Raw genomic sequence first — 14671 nt, 5'->3', positions numbered from 1 at the left:
ACGTTGATGGCGTTGGCTTAAGGTGATCACGCGCCACGATCGCCAACCATGTCTTTTGTTGTTTTCCAGTCCGAAGAACGAAGAAGCTAGAGGATGAGTTCCATGTACTGCGAGCGTATGGTCTATCACAGGGTATCCTCATCGTGTAGTCTCCGTTCCTGCCTTCGGTATCATTACAAAACGCACACCAAACGAAGCAAGTCAAAAGCCGAAAGTAATCGCAATCCAATCACTACCGAAACCACGGCAGTCGCCTCGCACGCACCACCGACGCACCACCGACGTCTCGTTCGTGGCTGATGCTTGCCCTGCCGATCAATTATTACAATTTTGAGGGTGGCCTGCTGATGCGACCGGGTGTCTGAAACGCGCCTCCATATGAACCAATCCATCTTTTGCCTGCGCACAATACCACACTCTCCTTCACTACATCTACGAGTACTCTACGATTACAATAACTACCGCCCACGATATCCTTCATTGTAACTCCCGGCGAGTTGTGATATAGTAGCATTCCATCCCTAACCAAATTCCTGGAACCGATCGCGTCCAAGACACGCGCCGTGCGCCCCCGCCATCTCTTGGTCAATCGAAGAGACGATTTGGATACTACTATCGATTTAACCTCACGAACGACCGTTGCGACCACGCGAGAGCGACTAACTGAGCCGACATGGCAGGTTTCGATGGAAGAGTGATAGTGCTTGCGCTGCGGGTGGTGCAAAGCATACTAGCGATCATTGTCCTCGGTGTAACAGCATATGGTACGCTATCCACCTAACCACAAAAACTACATGACGATCGCGCGCACCATACTGACGACTTGATGTACAGTCGCCAACTGGTGGACAAACTACTGGCACGCCCTCGCCCCCTCCCAAATCAACTTCCTAGTCTTCACCTCCGTCTGGACCATCCTCGCCCTCCTCTACCTCATCATCGTCCCATGGCGCTTCTCCGAAACCGTCGCGCACCATAAATTCGCCATCCTGGGCGTCGAGACCCTGACCATGCTCTTCTGGTTCGCGGGCTTCATTGCGCTGGCCGTCTTCTTGAGCGATCGCGTGTGCTTCGGACATGTGTGTGCGGCGGCTAAAGCGGCTTGTGTTTTCGCCGCTTTTGAGTGGTATGTCTGATCTCACAAGTCGTGGAGAAACCCGGTTTCTGTTGCTTCTGGGGTACTTGCTAATTGGGGTTTTTGCTTGCAGGCTCACGTTCGCCGGCACAACGGCCATGGCAGTCCTTCACGTCCTGCGCACGCGCGGCCGCACGAGCAACAACGGCAAGGCTGATCCGAACCTTAACATTCAGGAGGGTGTGTAAAGCAGACCGAGGCATGGTGAGAAGAGTCGATATCAGGAGGCTATGCGGTCAGGACTAATGAAGGCATGATATGGTTGGAGCCCATGGATCGTGGCAGCTTCTTGGTGTAAGGGAAGGCCTGGATCTCCCTCTTGAGGCAAGATTGGATAACGTTATTGCTTGTTCTACGCAGCCCGCTGGTGTTCCCTGTAGCGAAGATTATGATACCCACTCGCAGATTTCCGCGGGTTTCCTAGCGTGGCGCAAGTAGGGTTCAAATCTGACCTTTCGTATCTCTCTTATTATGAAGTACTCATCCGGACTCCCTCTTACGGCATTCACTTCCTTTGCGCAGGACCGCGCTCACCCTCATGGAAAAGTCGGCCAAGAAGCAGTCTCCGAAGATGTAGTTCGAAGTAAGCAAAAGACCATTGCGATCAGAACAAAGAAAAACGTCTATTAGAGTCTACGGTATGGAGGAGACGCTCACGATATCCAAACACGCTAGAAACGCAGCAGTACCCTAAACAAGACAATCTATCCAATCTCCTTATGCAAAGCTCCGCACAGCAGTATCCCCATTATCCTTGTGCCAATCATACTTGGCAAACTCCGCCCCTTTCGCAGGCGGCTGGCTATTAGCAGTACTGTCAGTAGTAGTCTTACTACCTGGACCAGCATCCACACCACTCGCTTGTCCCGTCGCACGATCAACATCCATACTACGGCCCGCCTCGAAAGTATTGCGTTTCTGTTGGACGTGGCCGATGGCTTCTTCGGTCAGCTCTTGTCGTTTAATGCGTTCCAGAACATCCTTCTTGCGGGTCCGGTGGTCGCCGATGGAGATTATGATGCCGGCTACGATGTTGGAAGTCAGGGAGCAGGCGAGGATGGAGGAGGTCAGGGCTTCGGACCGGACGTGGTAGTCGATGGACCAGGTGCAGGATCCGAGGGCGATTTGGAACAGGCTGTGGCAGTCTAGGAGGACGACGACGGTGATGAGGAGGCGGAGGGGGAAAGCATGATGGGTGGCAGTCTCGTGAGGCTTGTAGAAAGTGTGGGCTTTGCTGAATTTGGCCTGGTGGTATGCCAAGCGTCTCTGCTGGCGTGGCGATAGGACGGAGAACTCGGCCGTCTCTTCTTTATCGATGATGTCCTCTGCGTTGCCGTTGACACGGCGATCCGGAAGGTCGTTGTGATCTACCAGTGATGGCAGATTCTTCTCCTTCCGCAGCCGCCAGGTTAGATGGTGGTAGTGTGCGATGAAGCACATGTGGTATGTATCCACTGCTCGGAACGGTGCCAGACCGTCTCCCATCAAGGCGAAGAAGGCGACCAAGACGTTGTCGATGATGTTGATGAAGTAGTCCTGCTTCGAGCCAACGTAGATCCAGCCGATCAAGCAGAAGACCCAGGCAGCACCAAAAAGTGTGACGAGGGTGGCGTAGGTGGTGACGAACAATCCCAAAGGTCGGCTAACATACTGGCGGAAGCCTCTCATGCTACGCTTGAAGCCTTCACGCCGAGAGTGCATCAGGTGGCGTACGTGATCATTCAGCTCGTCCACATCCTCCTGCGTCCAGCCTTCCAGATCGACACCGTGGGGTAAAACAGCATAGTGAGAGTCGGAGAGCTGAGAAGAGATGGACGTCTTGCGCTCTCTCTTCGGCGAGCTCAATTCGATTCCAGCCTGGCTGTCTTCCTGCCCAATCGTCGGCAGTCGTGCATTGGGTGGTCGTGCTGTGGCTCTAGTACCTGCACGCGAGCGTGGTCTACCTCCCTCGAGATCGGTTTTTCGTGGCGTTAGAGTGTAAGTTGGCCTTCTGTTGATCAGACCGCCAAGGTCTGGTACGAATAACGAATTCTGAATGTTAGTAAGTGTGCCAATGGCGCGTACTTCTGGGTCTGCAAGGCAGGTCAGTATACATCGTCGCAAATATTTGAGTCACTTTGAGCGTACCGATGAGATCCAAAAAGTCCACAACATCTGAATCGTAGACATCCGGCGCATTATGGTCGTCAGAACGATTACCCACTGTACCACTTCGGAAGCGTCGGAGTCCTCTGTTGCGCTGCGCTGCATTGCCAGCACTATGCATAGCAGTGGTAGCGCCTGGAGTTGGGGGTTGCTCCATTGGCGTGTTCAGACCGAAGGGCGTAAATGCGCCTGGCGTCTCGACAGCCTCATGATAAGGTGTCTCTTGTGGCAAAGCCGAGCCTTCGTTGATGGTCCGCATATGTGGTGGAAGATCTGCAGTCCGCTGCCGCGCAAGCTCATTCGATGGCGGCTGGAGATGCTGCTGATAGCGCTGGGGTGCGGAAGAACTTCGTCGGCGGCCTCCAGCGAATGCCTGGTCCGCGACATCTACGCCCTCGTCGCTGGCCTGTGACCCTGGTCGCGGTTGTTGCTGTGAAAGATGCGAAGGAAGTCTGCGGATCCTGATACTGGAGGGAGGTCGTAGGCTGTCACGTGATGAGGCTGTACGCATGGATCTTCCACCCGGGGATGGTGGAGGCACATTGAGCCGGTCTGAGTTGACAGCGCTGTTGGGTCGTCGCTGCTGCACGAAGTAGTCGCCCATTGTGGCTGCCCAGGTCCGGCAGCGCCACCAAGCTCAAATCTCGTAGTGGCGGCTTCAAAATTCCTGCGGCTCTGGTCGGAGTATGGTAGAGGCTGTTGTCTCCAGGCTAGACCGTAGCACCTTCAGAAGCGCGATTGACTCCCACAGAACATGCAATGTCGTTGCACAGATAGCGATGGGCGGAGATGGAGGGAATGCTGCAGCGGAAGGTCCGGATGAAGCTTAGAGCTTATTACGCTTAGTGTAGTAAGCAAGTCGGTGACGCTTGGTAGGTCCGGGACAGAGTGCGAGCTATCAGCAATATCCGAAGAGCATTAAGTCAGCGTCGCCGGATGCCAGAGGAACTCAGTGTTGGCGACAGTCTTTAGCAGGCACATCAGCCGGCTCGACCAAATTATTAGCGCCGTCGTTGTTGCTGAAGATGCCTTGTTTGAGAAAGGAGAGATAGAAGCTAGCCCTGTTTCAGACGAAAAGCATTCCCGCGGCTGCCGAGAAAATGCTTAGATGGAAATTTGTTGCTATGTTTACCAAGCGCGTCATCACGGCTCTACGCGACGTTAATAAAACCTCCGTTGAGATAGTACTTTGCGCACGTCCGACGTGTTTGCGACACAGACGATGGTATGAAAGGAACGCGACAGAGGGTGATTTCGACCAGCAAAGTTGTACCTCTTCTACTGGACTAAATGAGATCATGATTGTAGACCGCATACCGGCAACCCAAAACTTCGGTTCCAGCAACCTGGACTTCGTGGTAACGGGAACATAATTCTTGAACAGTCCGCAGACTTGAATCAAGCGAAGATCTGCTGCACCTTTGAGCCAGCGAGGTTACCCTCAATGCCTCACCCAGCCAAGACGATGTCCAAGAACGCGCACTTGTTTTACAGAAGCACTGCTGGAAGCCTGAAAGCTACGGTGGCCCGATAGAGGCTTTCTGCGATCTTTATCAGCACATGCATGCCTACTGGACTATATACGCTTCGAGCCGCTCAATCAAACCCATTCTTCTTATTGAACTCATCCACCATCTGTCTCGCAGCAGTGACGATCTGGACGGCACCAGGACTATCGCTGTGGCAGCATAGACTGACATCGTGGTCGCCGAGAGGCAGATCTACTTCTTCACCACTCACCGCTGTCACGGAGGAGTTATTGACCTGAGATGAGATGTGCTTCTTTGTCTCCTCGGGAGTCCAGGCTCTGCACGTGGATCAGCATTCATCGACATGGACGGGAGCGGAAGCATACTTCTTCTTCCGGTCGATCACGAGGGTCTTATCCTTGTTGTACTTGACATCACCTGTGCACCTGGTCAGCTTTGGTTGAGAGTGATAGGGACTTTACCATACCATAAAGCTCGGCAACGAAAGGCAGTCCCAGCTCCTTAGCAACTTCCTCGTGGAACGTCCCCGCCAGACCAAACACAGGTGTGCCCCTGGGAACGCCCTCGTACACTGCACGGCACACTTCGCGATCACGATACATCATGCCGTAGAGAACGCCGTGAGGCTGCATCGAGATCAGCTTCATCCGGGACTGGCAACGACAGACTAGCCGACCTTGACATGATGCAGAGGCACATCCTCTGCTTCCAGGAAAGCCTTCAATGCACCGACTTGGTAGCGGATCATGGCCGTCAGTTCTTCCGGGCTCATCTTAATCCTGCACAATTGTAAGTCTCCGTTTTGCAAAAGTAATGTAGCCCGCTCACTCTCGTCGGCCAAAGCCTTGGATATCTGGAAGACCAGGATGTGCACCAATCGCGATGTTGTGCTTCTTGCATGCTCGCACTGTTTCCTGCATGATCAGGGGGTCGCCAGCATGGAAGCCGCAGGCCACATTTGCGTGATCGATCAGTGGGATGAGTTCGTCGTCCGGTCCACACTTGAAGTTGCCGTAGCCCTCGCCGAGCTAAGTTTGTCAAATTCATATTGCAGGTAGCGATCGAGGACTGCGACGCACATCAACGTTTATATGGACTTTCTTTCTGATTGGGCCCATGATTCTTCTTTGGTCGATGCTGATATATTATGTCTTCTTGCTGCAGGATGTTGTTTGCGAGCACAAATGCAGCAGTGGCCGATATATGACGTTGCTGTCGCGACGACGCTATTACTATGGACCTGCCGAGCTCGTCTGCCCCTCATGTGCGGAGAAAGACGAGCTTATCATCGCAAGATACCACCTACGTCTATGCAAACTCGATTGCGGAGTTCTTACGCGAACGTTCTGAACATCTCGATCGTATTGCAGAAGATCTGACATGCTGACGGCTTTGCAATGATGGAGAAGATCAAGAGTGTTTTGATTGCGAATCGGTAGGCGAAGCTCGTTGAAACATTTGACGATTATCCATACTGACGTCCGGCAGAGGCGAGATAGCGTACGCATAAACGCTCGGTTCTATTCGCCACGTGGTTCAGCTGATAACATTTTCCCATACAAAGTGTCCGGATCATCCGCACTGCGAGACAACTAGGTATACGAACGATTAGTATTTACACTGCTGCAGACGCGGTATGTCGCACCCTTCATACTAGTATTCGTACCTAGGTCGTCACAAAGTAGTCCCGGAGTCTATTGGCAAAGGATTCGGTCGATGCAGTATCAACGGGCCGCTCTTCAATTCCGTGGGCGAGCGCTGTGTTAGACCAAGGACTGATCATGATTACATCGTACATAGGCTTCTCTCCACGTCTCTCAAGCAGATGAAGCCGTACTTCTACCCGGTTCGAACAGCACTGCATACACGGACGGCGATGCGATCATCGGAATAGCAAAAGAACAGGACGCCGATGCTATCATCCCAGGGTATGGTTTCTTGTCGGAAAACGCTGATTTTGCAAGAGCGGTCGGCGAAGTTGGACTAGCCTGGTGCGGTCCATCCCCAGAGGCCATTGAAGGTGGCTATTACAGACCATGGTTTCATCGCATACTAGCTGACAGAACATACTCTAGCCTTTGGCATTAAGCATGTTGCCCGCGAGCTTGCAGAGAAGGCAGGCGTGCCCATAGTGCCGGGAACCAAAGGCTTGGTCGAGAGTGCCGGAGATGCCATAAAGGAGAGCGAGCGCATTGGTTTCCCCGTCATGCTGAAGGCTACTGGTGGAGGAGGCGGCATGGGTCTGGTGGTTTGTCACAACGCAGACGATGTACGCGAAGGCTTCGAAACTGTACGGTCTCGTGGAGAGACACTTTTCAAGAGTGAGAAATGGTAGCCATACTTCGAGATTCAAGCTGATGGCACTACAGATCCTGGTATGTTCATTGAGCGCTACATTGCCGAAGGCCACCATATCGAGGTTCAGGTCTTCGGAAACGGTCAAGGTCAAGCCATTCACTTCGGAGAGCGAGAGTGCTCCATACAGCGACGCAACCAGAAGGTCATCGAGGAGTGTCCTTCACCCTTCGTTGAGAAGCATCTCGAGCTGCGTGAGAAGCTGGGCGCCACTGCCGTCAGCCTCGCAGAATCGGTGAAGTACGGTTCGGCAGGGACCATCGAGTACATTGTAGACGACAAGACTGGAGACTTCTACTTCCTTGAGATGAACACCAGACTACAGGTCGAACACGGCATCACAGAGATGGTCTATGACGTTGATCTGGTCGAACTAATGCTGAGGCAAGCGGACGCTCAGCTGGCAGGTAGGAATGGGCTATCGGCCGAGCAATTGAAGGAACATCAACCATCAAAGCCCATAGGTGCCGCTGTCGAAGCCAGAGTCTACGCCGAGAACCCTTTGCGGGACTATGCGCCCTCTCCAGGCTTGCTTCAAAAAGTGGAATGGTCAGAGCTCGAAGGCTCGAGAATTGACACATGGGTGTTCACCGGCACCCAAGTATCGCCTAATTACGACCCGCTACTGGCCAAGGTGATGAACCATGCGAAGACGCGCGAGGCTGCGATCAAGGGTATGGACCTTGTCCTATCACGCTCGAGCATCTGCGGGCCACCAACAAATCTCGACTTCTTAGCCGGTATCATGCAAGATGAGACCTTCAAGTCAGGACACACGCTCACTTCATTCCTGAAGAGCTTCAAGTTCCAGCCGAGCGCAATAGATGTGATCAGTGCGGGGGCCTACACGCTCATACAAGATCTGCCGGGTAGACCGAGTGTGGGCAAAGGTATACCGCATAGCGGGCCTATGGATCCTATCGCCCTCAGCATTGCAAACATGCTTGTTGGTAACGACCGAGGGAAAGAAGGACTGGAGATCACGCTCAGTGGACCAGAGTTGCGGTTCGTCGGTCCTGCTGTAGTCGCACTGACTGGCGCACCTATGGAGTTCAAACTCGATGGCGAGGATGTTCCGATGTGGACCAGGAAGCATATCAAAGCTGGGCAGCGGCTCAAGATCGGCAAGACTATCGACGGCGGATGTCGATCGTATCTGGCGGTGTACGGTGGGTTTCCAGCTGTAGCGGACTACTTCGGCTCGAAAAGCACGAGTCCACTGGTCGCTATTGGCGGCTATCAGGGCCGAGCTTTGGCTCCGGGTGATCTTTTAGCTATACAAAAGGATCTGCCCAAGAATCTCGGTGGCCATCCTTCCCTCCCAGAAGAGCTTCGACCCAAGTACGTTGAGCATTGGGATATTATGTGCATGCCAGGTCCACATCAAGAAGGCTATCTAGACGACGAGGATGTCGAGATGCTTTACTCCAGCGAGTTCAAGGTATCCCACAATGCTAGCAGGAGCGGCATCCGTCTTGTGCCTCCTCACGCGCCGAAGTGGGCAAGGCCAGATGGTGGAGAGGGTGGAAGTCACCCTAGCAACGTGATCGAGTACGGCTATCCCTTGGGCACTCTGAATTGGACTGGAGACGACCCTTGTATCTTCCCAGTGGACTGTCCGAACTTTGGTGGATTCGTCTCGTCCACTACTGTCATCAAAGCGGACTGGTGGAAGCTTGGCCAGATCAAAGCAGGCAACACTATGCGCTATATCCGTGTCTCCCTGGACGAAGCACTCGAGTTGCGCAAGAACACGGAAGCATATCTCACGACCGTACAGCGTGGCATTGAGAGTGGCGGCTTCAACGACGTGAAGCCTCTAGATGCGAGCTTTAAGCCATCTGGAGAAATTGGCCAGGCAGTAATATGGGAGAAGCAGGCCCAAGGTAACGAGCCACAAGTCAGATATCGCCAAGGTGGCGACGATCATCTACTTGTTGAGTACGGCAACGAGCAGTTCGACCTCAATCACAGATGTAGAGTCACTGCTCTCGAGAAGGCTCTTCACGGTCGCGATGCGCCGTCATGGCTCAAGACACATCTCATCAACACCGTGGGCTGTTGTACGTCTCTCCTCATCCTGTACGATGGGTCAAGACTACCTCGCGATCAACTTGTGGCACATCTGCAGGGCCTGGAAGGAAGCCTCGGCGACCTTAGCAAGATCAAAGTGCCCTGCCGTAGATTCAAGCTACCATTGTCCTTCGAAAGCAAAGAGCAGACGGAAGCCACACAGCGCTATATGGAGACACAACGACCACAAGCACCATATCTGCCCGACAATCTGGAATTTGTTGCAAGAAACAATGCTTTTTCTGCAGATCAGTTGAAGCGCAATATGCTGGAGGGCACTCTGATGGCAGTCGTCGTTGGCTTCTTCTGCGGGAATACAGTTTCGCTTCCAGTCGACCCTCGTCAGCGCATGTCATGTCCCAAGACGAATCCTTCGCGAGTATACACGCCAGAAGGTACTTTTGGCTGGGGTGGTAGCTGCGCCAGTATCTACCCTGTAGACAGTCCTGGAGGCTACATGATGCTGGGGAGGACGGTGCCGTGCTTTGATTACCTTGGCTACAAGGCAGGCTTCTCGATCGAAAAGCCCTGGTTGTTCCAAGATTTCGACCTGCTTACCTTCTACCAATGCACCGAAGAAGAGCTTAACAAGCAATTGGGCCTCTTCCGAGCTGGCAAATTTGAGTTCAAATGGGAAGATGTCGAATTCGACATGGCCGAGCACAACGAGTTGCTCCAGGCCACAGCAGAAGAAGTAAAGGATCTGCGTCACAGACAGGCTGACGTGCAGAACGAGCTCATCACGGCGGAGAAGGAATCGCTACAGAAGTGGCGGGAAGACAAGGAGAAGAACAAGCTCGATATCGGGACGATTGATTCTCTATTGGCGGGTGAGTCGCATTATCTTCATTCCCTCGTGGCTATATACTGACATGTCTCTCAGATCCTGCCATCACAACCATCGATGCACCTGTTGATGCGAACGTATGGAAGATCTTGATAGAAGAGGGAGCGACTGTCAAGACCAAGCAAGATATCGTGATACTCGAAGCAATGAAGCTTGAGATAAAGGTGCAGGCACCTGATGACATGAAGGAGGGCAAGATCGAGAAGTTGTTGGTGCAAGCAGGCGAAACGACAAAGGCGGGCGCGCATATCGCGCTCGTTAGGCAGACATGAGTACTGCCACAAGCCGCATATTTGCTGTGAACGGTGATGGTCCCCCTGAGTACATCGCTACTGGCAGATAGTCGCTTCCGCTAGGACAAAAGCTTGGGAAAAAAGTGCACGTAATGAATGGGTGCAGGGATACTGTTACGGACATGGAATTCAATCATCAGTGACGAGTCAGGAACTGAGGCCTGAGGCCAGCAGACTAACTCTGGGGCTGGATATGGGATCACTTCATCACTAGGTGATCGAGTGATCCGGATTATAATCACTATAGGTGACCATAATCGGGTCGCAATCACCGTTGGTGATCGCGACTACATACGAATCTCCTATGTATATAGAGTAGACGTTTCCTATGTAGGTAGTTCGTGTTCAACCTAAGTTACCAACCCGCCGAAAGGTCAAACCTTAGAGCAGTTACTTACCCGACCTATCGCTTGGAACTTACTCGTCTAACGAGCTCTAACCCCCTTATACCGCAGGTGCATAACATTTTGAACACCCTCATAGCAAGTGAGTACCCTAAGCAAACAAATAGCTCCTAACAACGAAAGAGACGTTAGCATAGCTTCGACCGCTCGAGCTAGTGCCTCTACTAATGAAGACAGGACAAAGTATTCCGCTAAACCGGACTTCTTCTATGGGGATCGCAACAAGCTCGATAACTAGTTAAACTAGATTATGCTATACTTCTCCCTTAAAGGTATTATAAGCGAACAACGACGCTGCCGCATCGCAGCATCCTACCTTCGAGGCGAAGCTCAAAGCTAGATACGTCCTAAATTGACTATAGTTCTACTCGAGAACAGAGACCTAGACGGGATCTTTGCCGACTTCTCGGAGTTCGCCAAACAGGTCAAGGGAATCTATAGACTTAGCAATAACTAACAAGTCGCTATCCGGAACATCTAACACGTTACGCAGAAGGCCTCTGCATCCTAGTACACCGCTAAGTTCAAAGAGGTTTCTACTCGTACTAGATGGGACGGCAATACATTGAGATCTATGTACTATCGAGGACTCAAAGACAACGTTAAGGACGAGCTTATAAGATACGGAGGACGCTAAGACACCTTAGAATACTTGTAGGAGGCTACAATCAAGGTAGACGATATGCTCTACGAACGATACATAGAAAAACGCAATACTAATTAGGACCGCGGACGAACTGGCTATGCTCCCTACGGCCGGACCGGAGGATAGCAACGTCGCGACCCTGACGCTATAGAACTCGACGCCACTTAACGCAAGTTTGGAGGAGGCAAGAACAACAGAGCAGGAGCTAAGGGCAAGAACCACGCCTAGGGTAAGAAGCAAGGACTAAAGTGCTATTCGTGCGGAAAGGAAGGACACTACGCACGCGACTGCCGTAGCCGCAAGGTGCAACCACAGCAGAACTACAGGGCGGATCTTAGGGAGGTCAACGCTATGGAGATTAACGTTACAGAACGACGTGATCTATTCGCCGAACATATTTAGGAAGCTATTAACGTCATTTAGTTAGGAATGCACGCTAGTGAGGAATTAGCCAACAGCAGCGCTGTACGACAAATACAATCCGAGATCGCTAATACGATGGGCTTAATAAGGAAGCGACACCCCAATCGTAAGGACGAAATCATTGAATGGGAGAACAAGTTCCTCGAACTACTCGGAACGGTCTCTACGGACGACATTTACGTCATCCGCGACACGATAATAAAAATCGGAAGAAGCGTCGGAAAAGACCTAGATGACGAACACAAACAACTACACTAGATAGGATGTTACAACGACTCCTATACGACTTACTACTCGAGCAAGGCAGACTTAGGATAGTTCCCGAGTAAGCCTCGTCGAGAGTTCAATTCGACGGAATTATAGGGATCTAATAGTGCTGCGTATTAGCCCCCTATGTTCGAACTAGTGCTAGTTCGACAACGGCAACTACAGTAGGACAGAGACGACGGCATTTACGCCCGAGGAAGGTCTCTACCTCTACTTAGGTGGGAGGATACAACCCTGCAAGAAACACAACAACCTTAGGAGGAGGAATCCGACGACGAAGAAGAATTAAGACAACTAGTCGTAATGTACGATTAGGGAAGCTTCGCGCTGACCCCTGTTATACTAGACTCTGAGGACGGTTACGAGGACACGCCCGAGTTATTAGAATACGAATACACCGACGACGACAATAATAGCGATAACGAAACACTTAACTTCAGTATCGACGTACTAGAACCAATCAGACGAATAATTCTTACAATAGTTAGACAACACGAGGAAGTCTTCCCGAAGGTGCAAGGGAAACGACGACTACATCGAAACAACTTCGACTTACTACTTAATAGCCTACGGAGGGAGTTTTGGGACTATCGACAAGTTAACCTCGACGGAGGACATCACTACGTACGAGACACACCCCCGATAGGAAGCAAGTTCGATAGGTCTAGAGGATATTACGTCCTAGACGGGATCTACATCAGCAAGAACATACGAGACTACGTCAAGGTGCTTATATAGCGATTCGACGAGATCTACATAATACAGGAAAACTAGCAGAACGACCTTATTACGGAACAAGAGATGATCTAGCAGTGCAAGACTGCGTCACATAAGTGGTTACACGCTACAACCTACAAGATCCTACTACTACTAGTGTAGAAGGGACAGATTTTCGGTAAATTGTTACTATTAACTAAGGGACCAGTATCGACAAGTACCGAACGAGGAAGAATCACACTATAGCCTAAGGATGGACCCCTTAGTTAGGAAGTCTGCCTTAAGGACCCCGAGCTTCTAGCAGCTCTAGAGACAAAAAACTAGGAGAGCCCGTTAGTAAGAACAGATTACGGGAACTTAACAACACGAATGTTTAACAGACTTCAGCAGCAGTCCTACGCACCAAATGCATCATACAAGGACACGAAACAATAGCAATAATCGACTCCGGAGCTAACGGAACGTTCATATCAGCCTAATTCGTGCAACGACACGGGATCGCAACCCGGAGAAAGAAGAATAGCGGGTACAAACTAATGGCCGTCGATAGCTCATCCCTACCCGACGTAGATAGTAAAACGATGCTACTATCCCTAACGATGCAACAGCACCACGAGACGATAGTCCTAGATGTCGTGCCTATAGCCAGACACGATATCGTATTGGGCACGCCTTAGTTAGAACGTTACAACCTACATATAGAGTAGAAAACGAGAGTACTCACATTTGAGCGATGCGTATGCGTTATCGATATCGAGCCTACACGCCGGTAGAGTTTAGCGGTAGATAAGGAAAGACAGCATACACATATAGCTAGTTAACAACCGGAACAGGAGCTACGTAGTAGCCCAAGCTCGACAGATGCCGGAATGGATCTACCGGATTAACAAGTTAGAGCGAAGGAGGACAAGAACGCACCTCCAGGAATCCCTAAAGAGTTTACACGATGGAAACGCCTCTTTCAGGAAGAGACAGGGCTTGCGGCCTTGCCTATACACAGACTATAGGATTACAAGATACCAATCCAGCCTGGTAAGGAACCACTATGGGGACTACTTTATGCATTATCACAACGAGAGCTAGAAGAGCAGCGAAGCTAGATAGACAAGAACCTATCTAGGGGATAGATTGAGAAATCCTAATCGCCTGCCGCTTCACCCTTAATGTTTGTTCTAAAGAAAGGAGGAAAATTACGCATGGTTATCGACTACAGACGACTAAACTTAATAACGATCAAAAACCGATATCCGCTACTAAACATCGAAGAAATGAAGAACCGACTTACGGGTTCTACATGGTATTCGAAGATCGACCTACGGGACGCCTTCTACGCAGTACGCATAGCACCCGGAGAAGAATAGAAGACAGCCTTCAGAACGCGCTTCGGACTGTACCAATTCCGAGTTATGCTAATGGGCTTGACAAATGCGCCGGCAACGTGCTAAGAAGTTGTTAACGACGCTCTACGTGACGTCCTCGATATTATAGCAATCGCCTATATGGACGATGTGCTAATCTTTACGAACGGCCCTCGAGAACTACACGCTAGGCACGTCGGCGAAGTACTCGAACGCCTTAGCAATTTAGGCTTCAAAACTGCACCCGAGAAGTGCAAATTCTTCTATAAGGAGGTCGACTTCTTAGGCTTTATCGTTAGAGTTAATAGCATTCGCATAGATCTAGAAAAGATTAAGTCAATTATGGAATAGCCTATACCAACGACAGTCCGAGACATTTAAGCATTCCTCGGACTAGCTAACTACAACCGAAAATTCATTAAGGATTACTTAAGGATAGCTATACCCTTAACTAACCTAACGAAAAAGGATATCTAGTAGGATTAGACGACGACACAGGAGCAAGCCTTTTAGGAGCT

The 14671-nt window shown here is 51.0% G+C and overlaps 4 protein-coding genes across 4 annotated transcripts; 2 read left to right on the top strand and 2 right to left on the bottom strand.

The window, feature by feature from the left end:
- Positions 1–673: 673 nt before the first annotated feature.
- Positions 674–1323, top strand: LTS14_005628 (uncharacterized protein; the record flags this gene model as incomplete). The annotated part of the gene is made up of 3 exons (XM_064838326.1): positions 674–764; positions 835–1126; positions 1209–1323. 3 exons carry the CDS (start codon positions 674–676, stop codon positions 1321–1323), a joined length of 498 nt encoding a protein of 165 aa, XP_064693780.1.
- Positions 1324–1852: 529 nt separating this feature from the next.
- LTS14_005627 (uncharacterized protein) lies at positions 1853–3884 on the bottom strand (the record flags this gene model as incomplete). Its single annotated transcript, XM_064838325.1, has 2 exons — positions 1853–3207; positions 3263–3884. 2 exons carry the CDS (start codon positions 3882–3884, stop codon positions 1853–1855), a joined length of 1977 nt encoding a protein of 658 aa, XP_064693779.1.
- Positions 3885–4876: 992 nt separating this feature from the next.
- Positions 4877–6152, bottom strand: LTS14_005626 (uncharacterized protein; the record flags this gene model as incomplete). The annotated part of the gene is made up of 6 exons (XM_064838324.1): positions 4877–5087; positions 5136–5187; positions 5237–5396; positions 5447–5549; positions 5599–5798; positions 6108–6152. The coding sequence occupies 6 exons, from the start codon at positions 6150–6152 to the stop codon at positions 4877–4879; spliced, it is 771 nt and encodes a 256-aa protein (XP_064693778.1).
- Positions 6153–6682: 530 nt separating this feature from the next.
- On the top strand, positions 6683–10317 carry LTS14_005625 (uncharacterized protein; the record flags this gene model as incomplete). Its single annotated transcript, XM_064838323.1, has 4 exons — positions 6683–6698; positions 6846–7091; positions 7140–10028; positions 10082–10317. 4 exons carry the CDS (start codon positions 6683–6685, stop codon positions 10315–10317), a joined length of 3387 nt encoding a protein of 1128 aa, XP_064693777.1.
- Between the last annotated feature and the right edge of the window lie 4354 nt (positions 10318–14671).

This window comes from Recurvomyces mirabilis (genome assembly GCF_035927965.1).
Source record: "Recurvomyces mirabilis strain CCFEE 5264 chromosome Unknown scaffold_14, whole genome shotgun sequence".
NCBI lineage: Eukaryota > Fungi > Ascomycota > Dothideomycetes > Mycosphaerellales > Teratosphaeriaceae > Recurvomyces > Recurvomyces mirabilis.
This window is presented reverse-complemented; position numbering and strand designations above follow the sequence as displayed.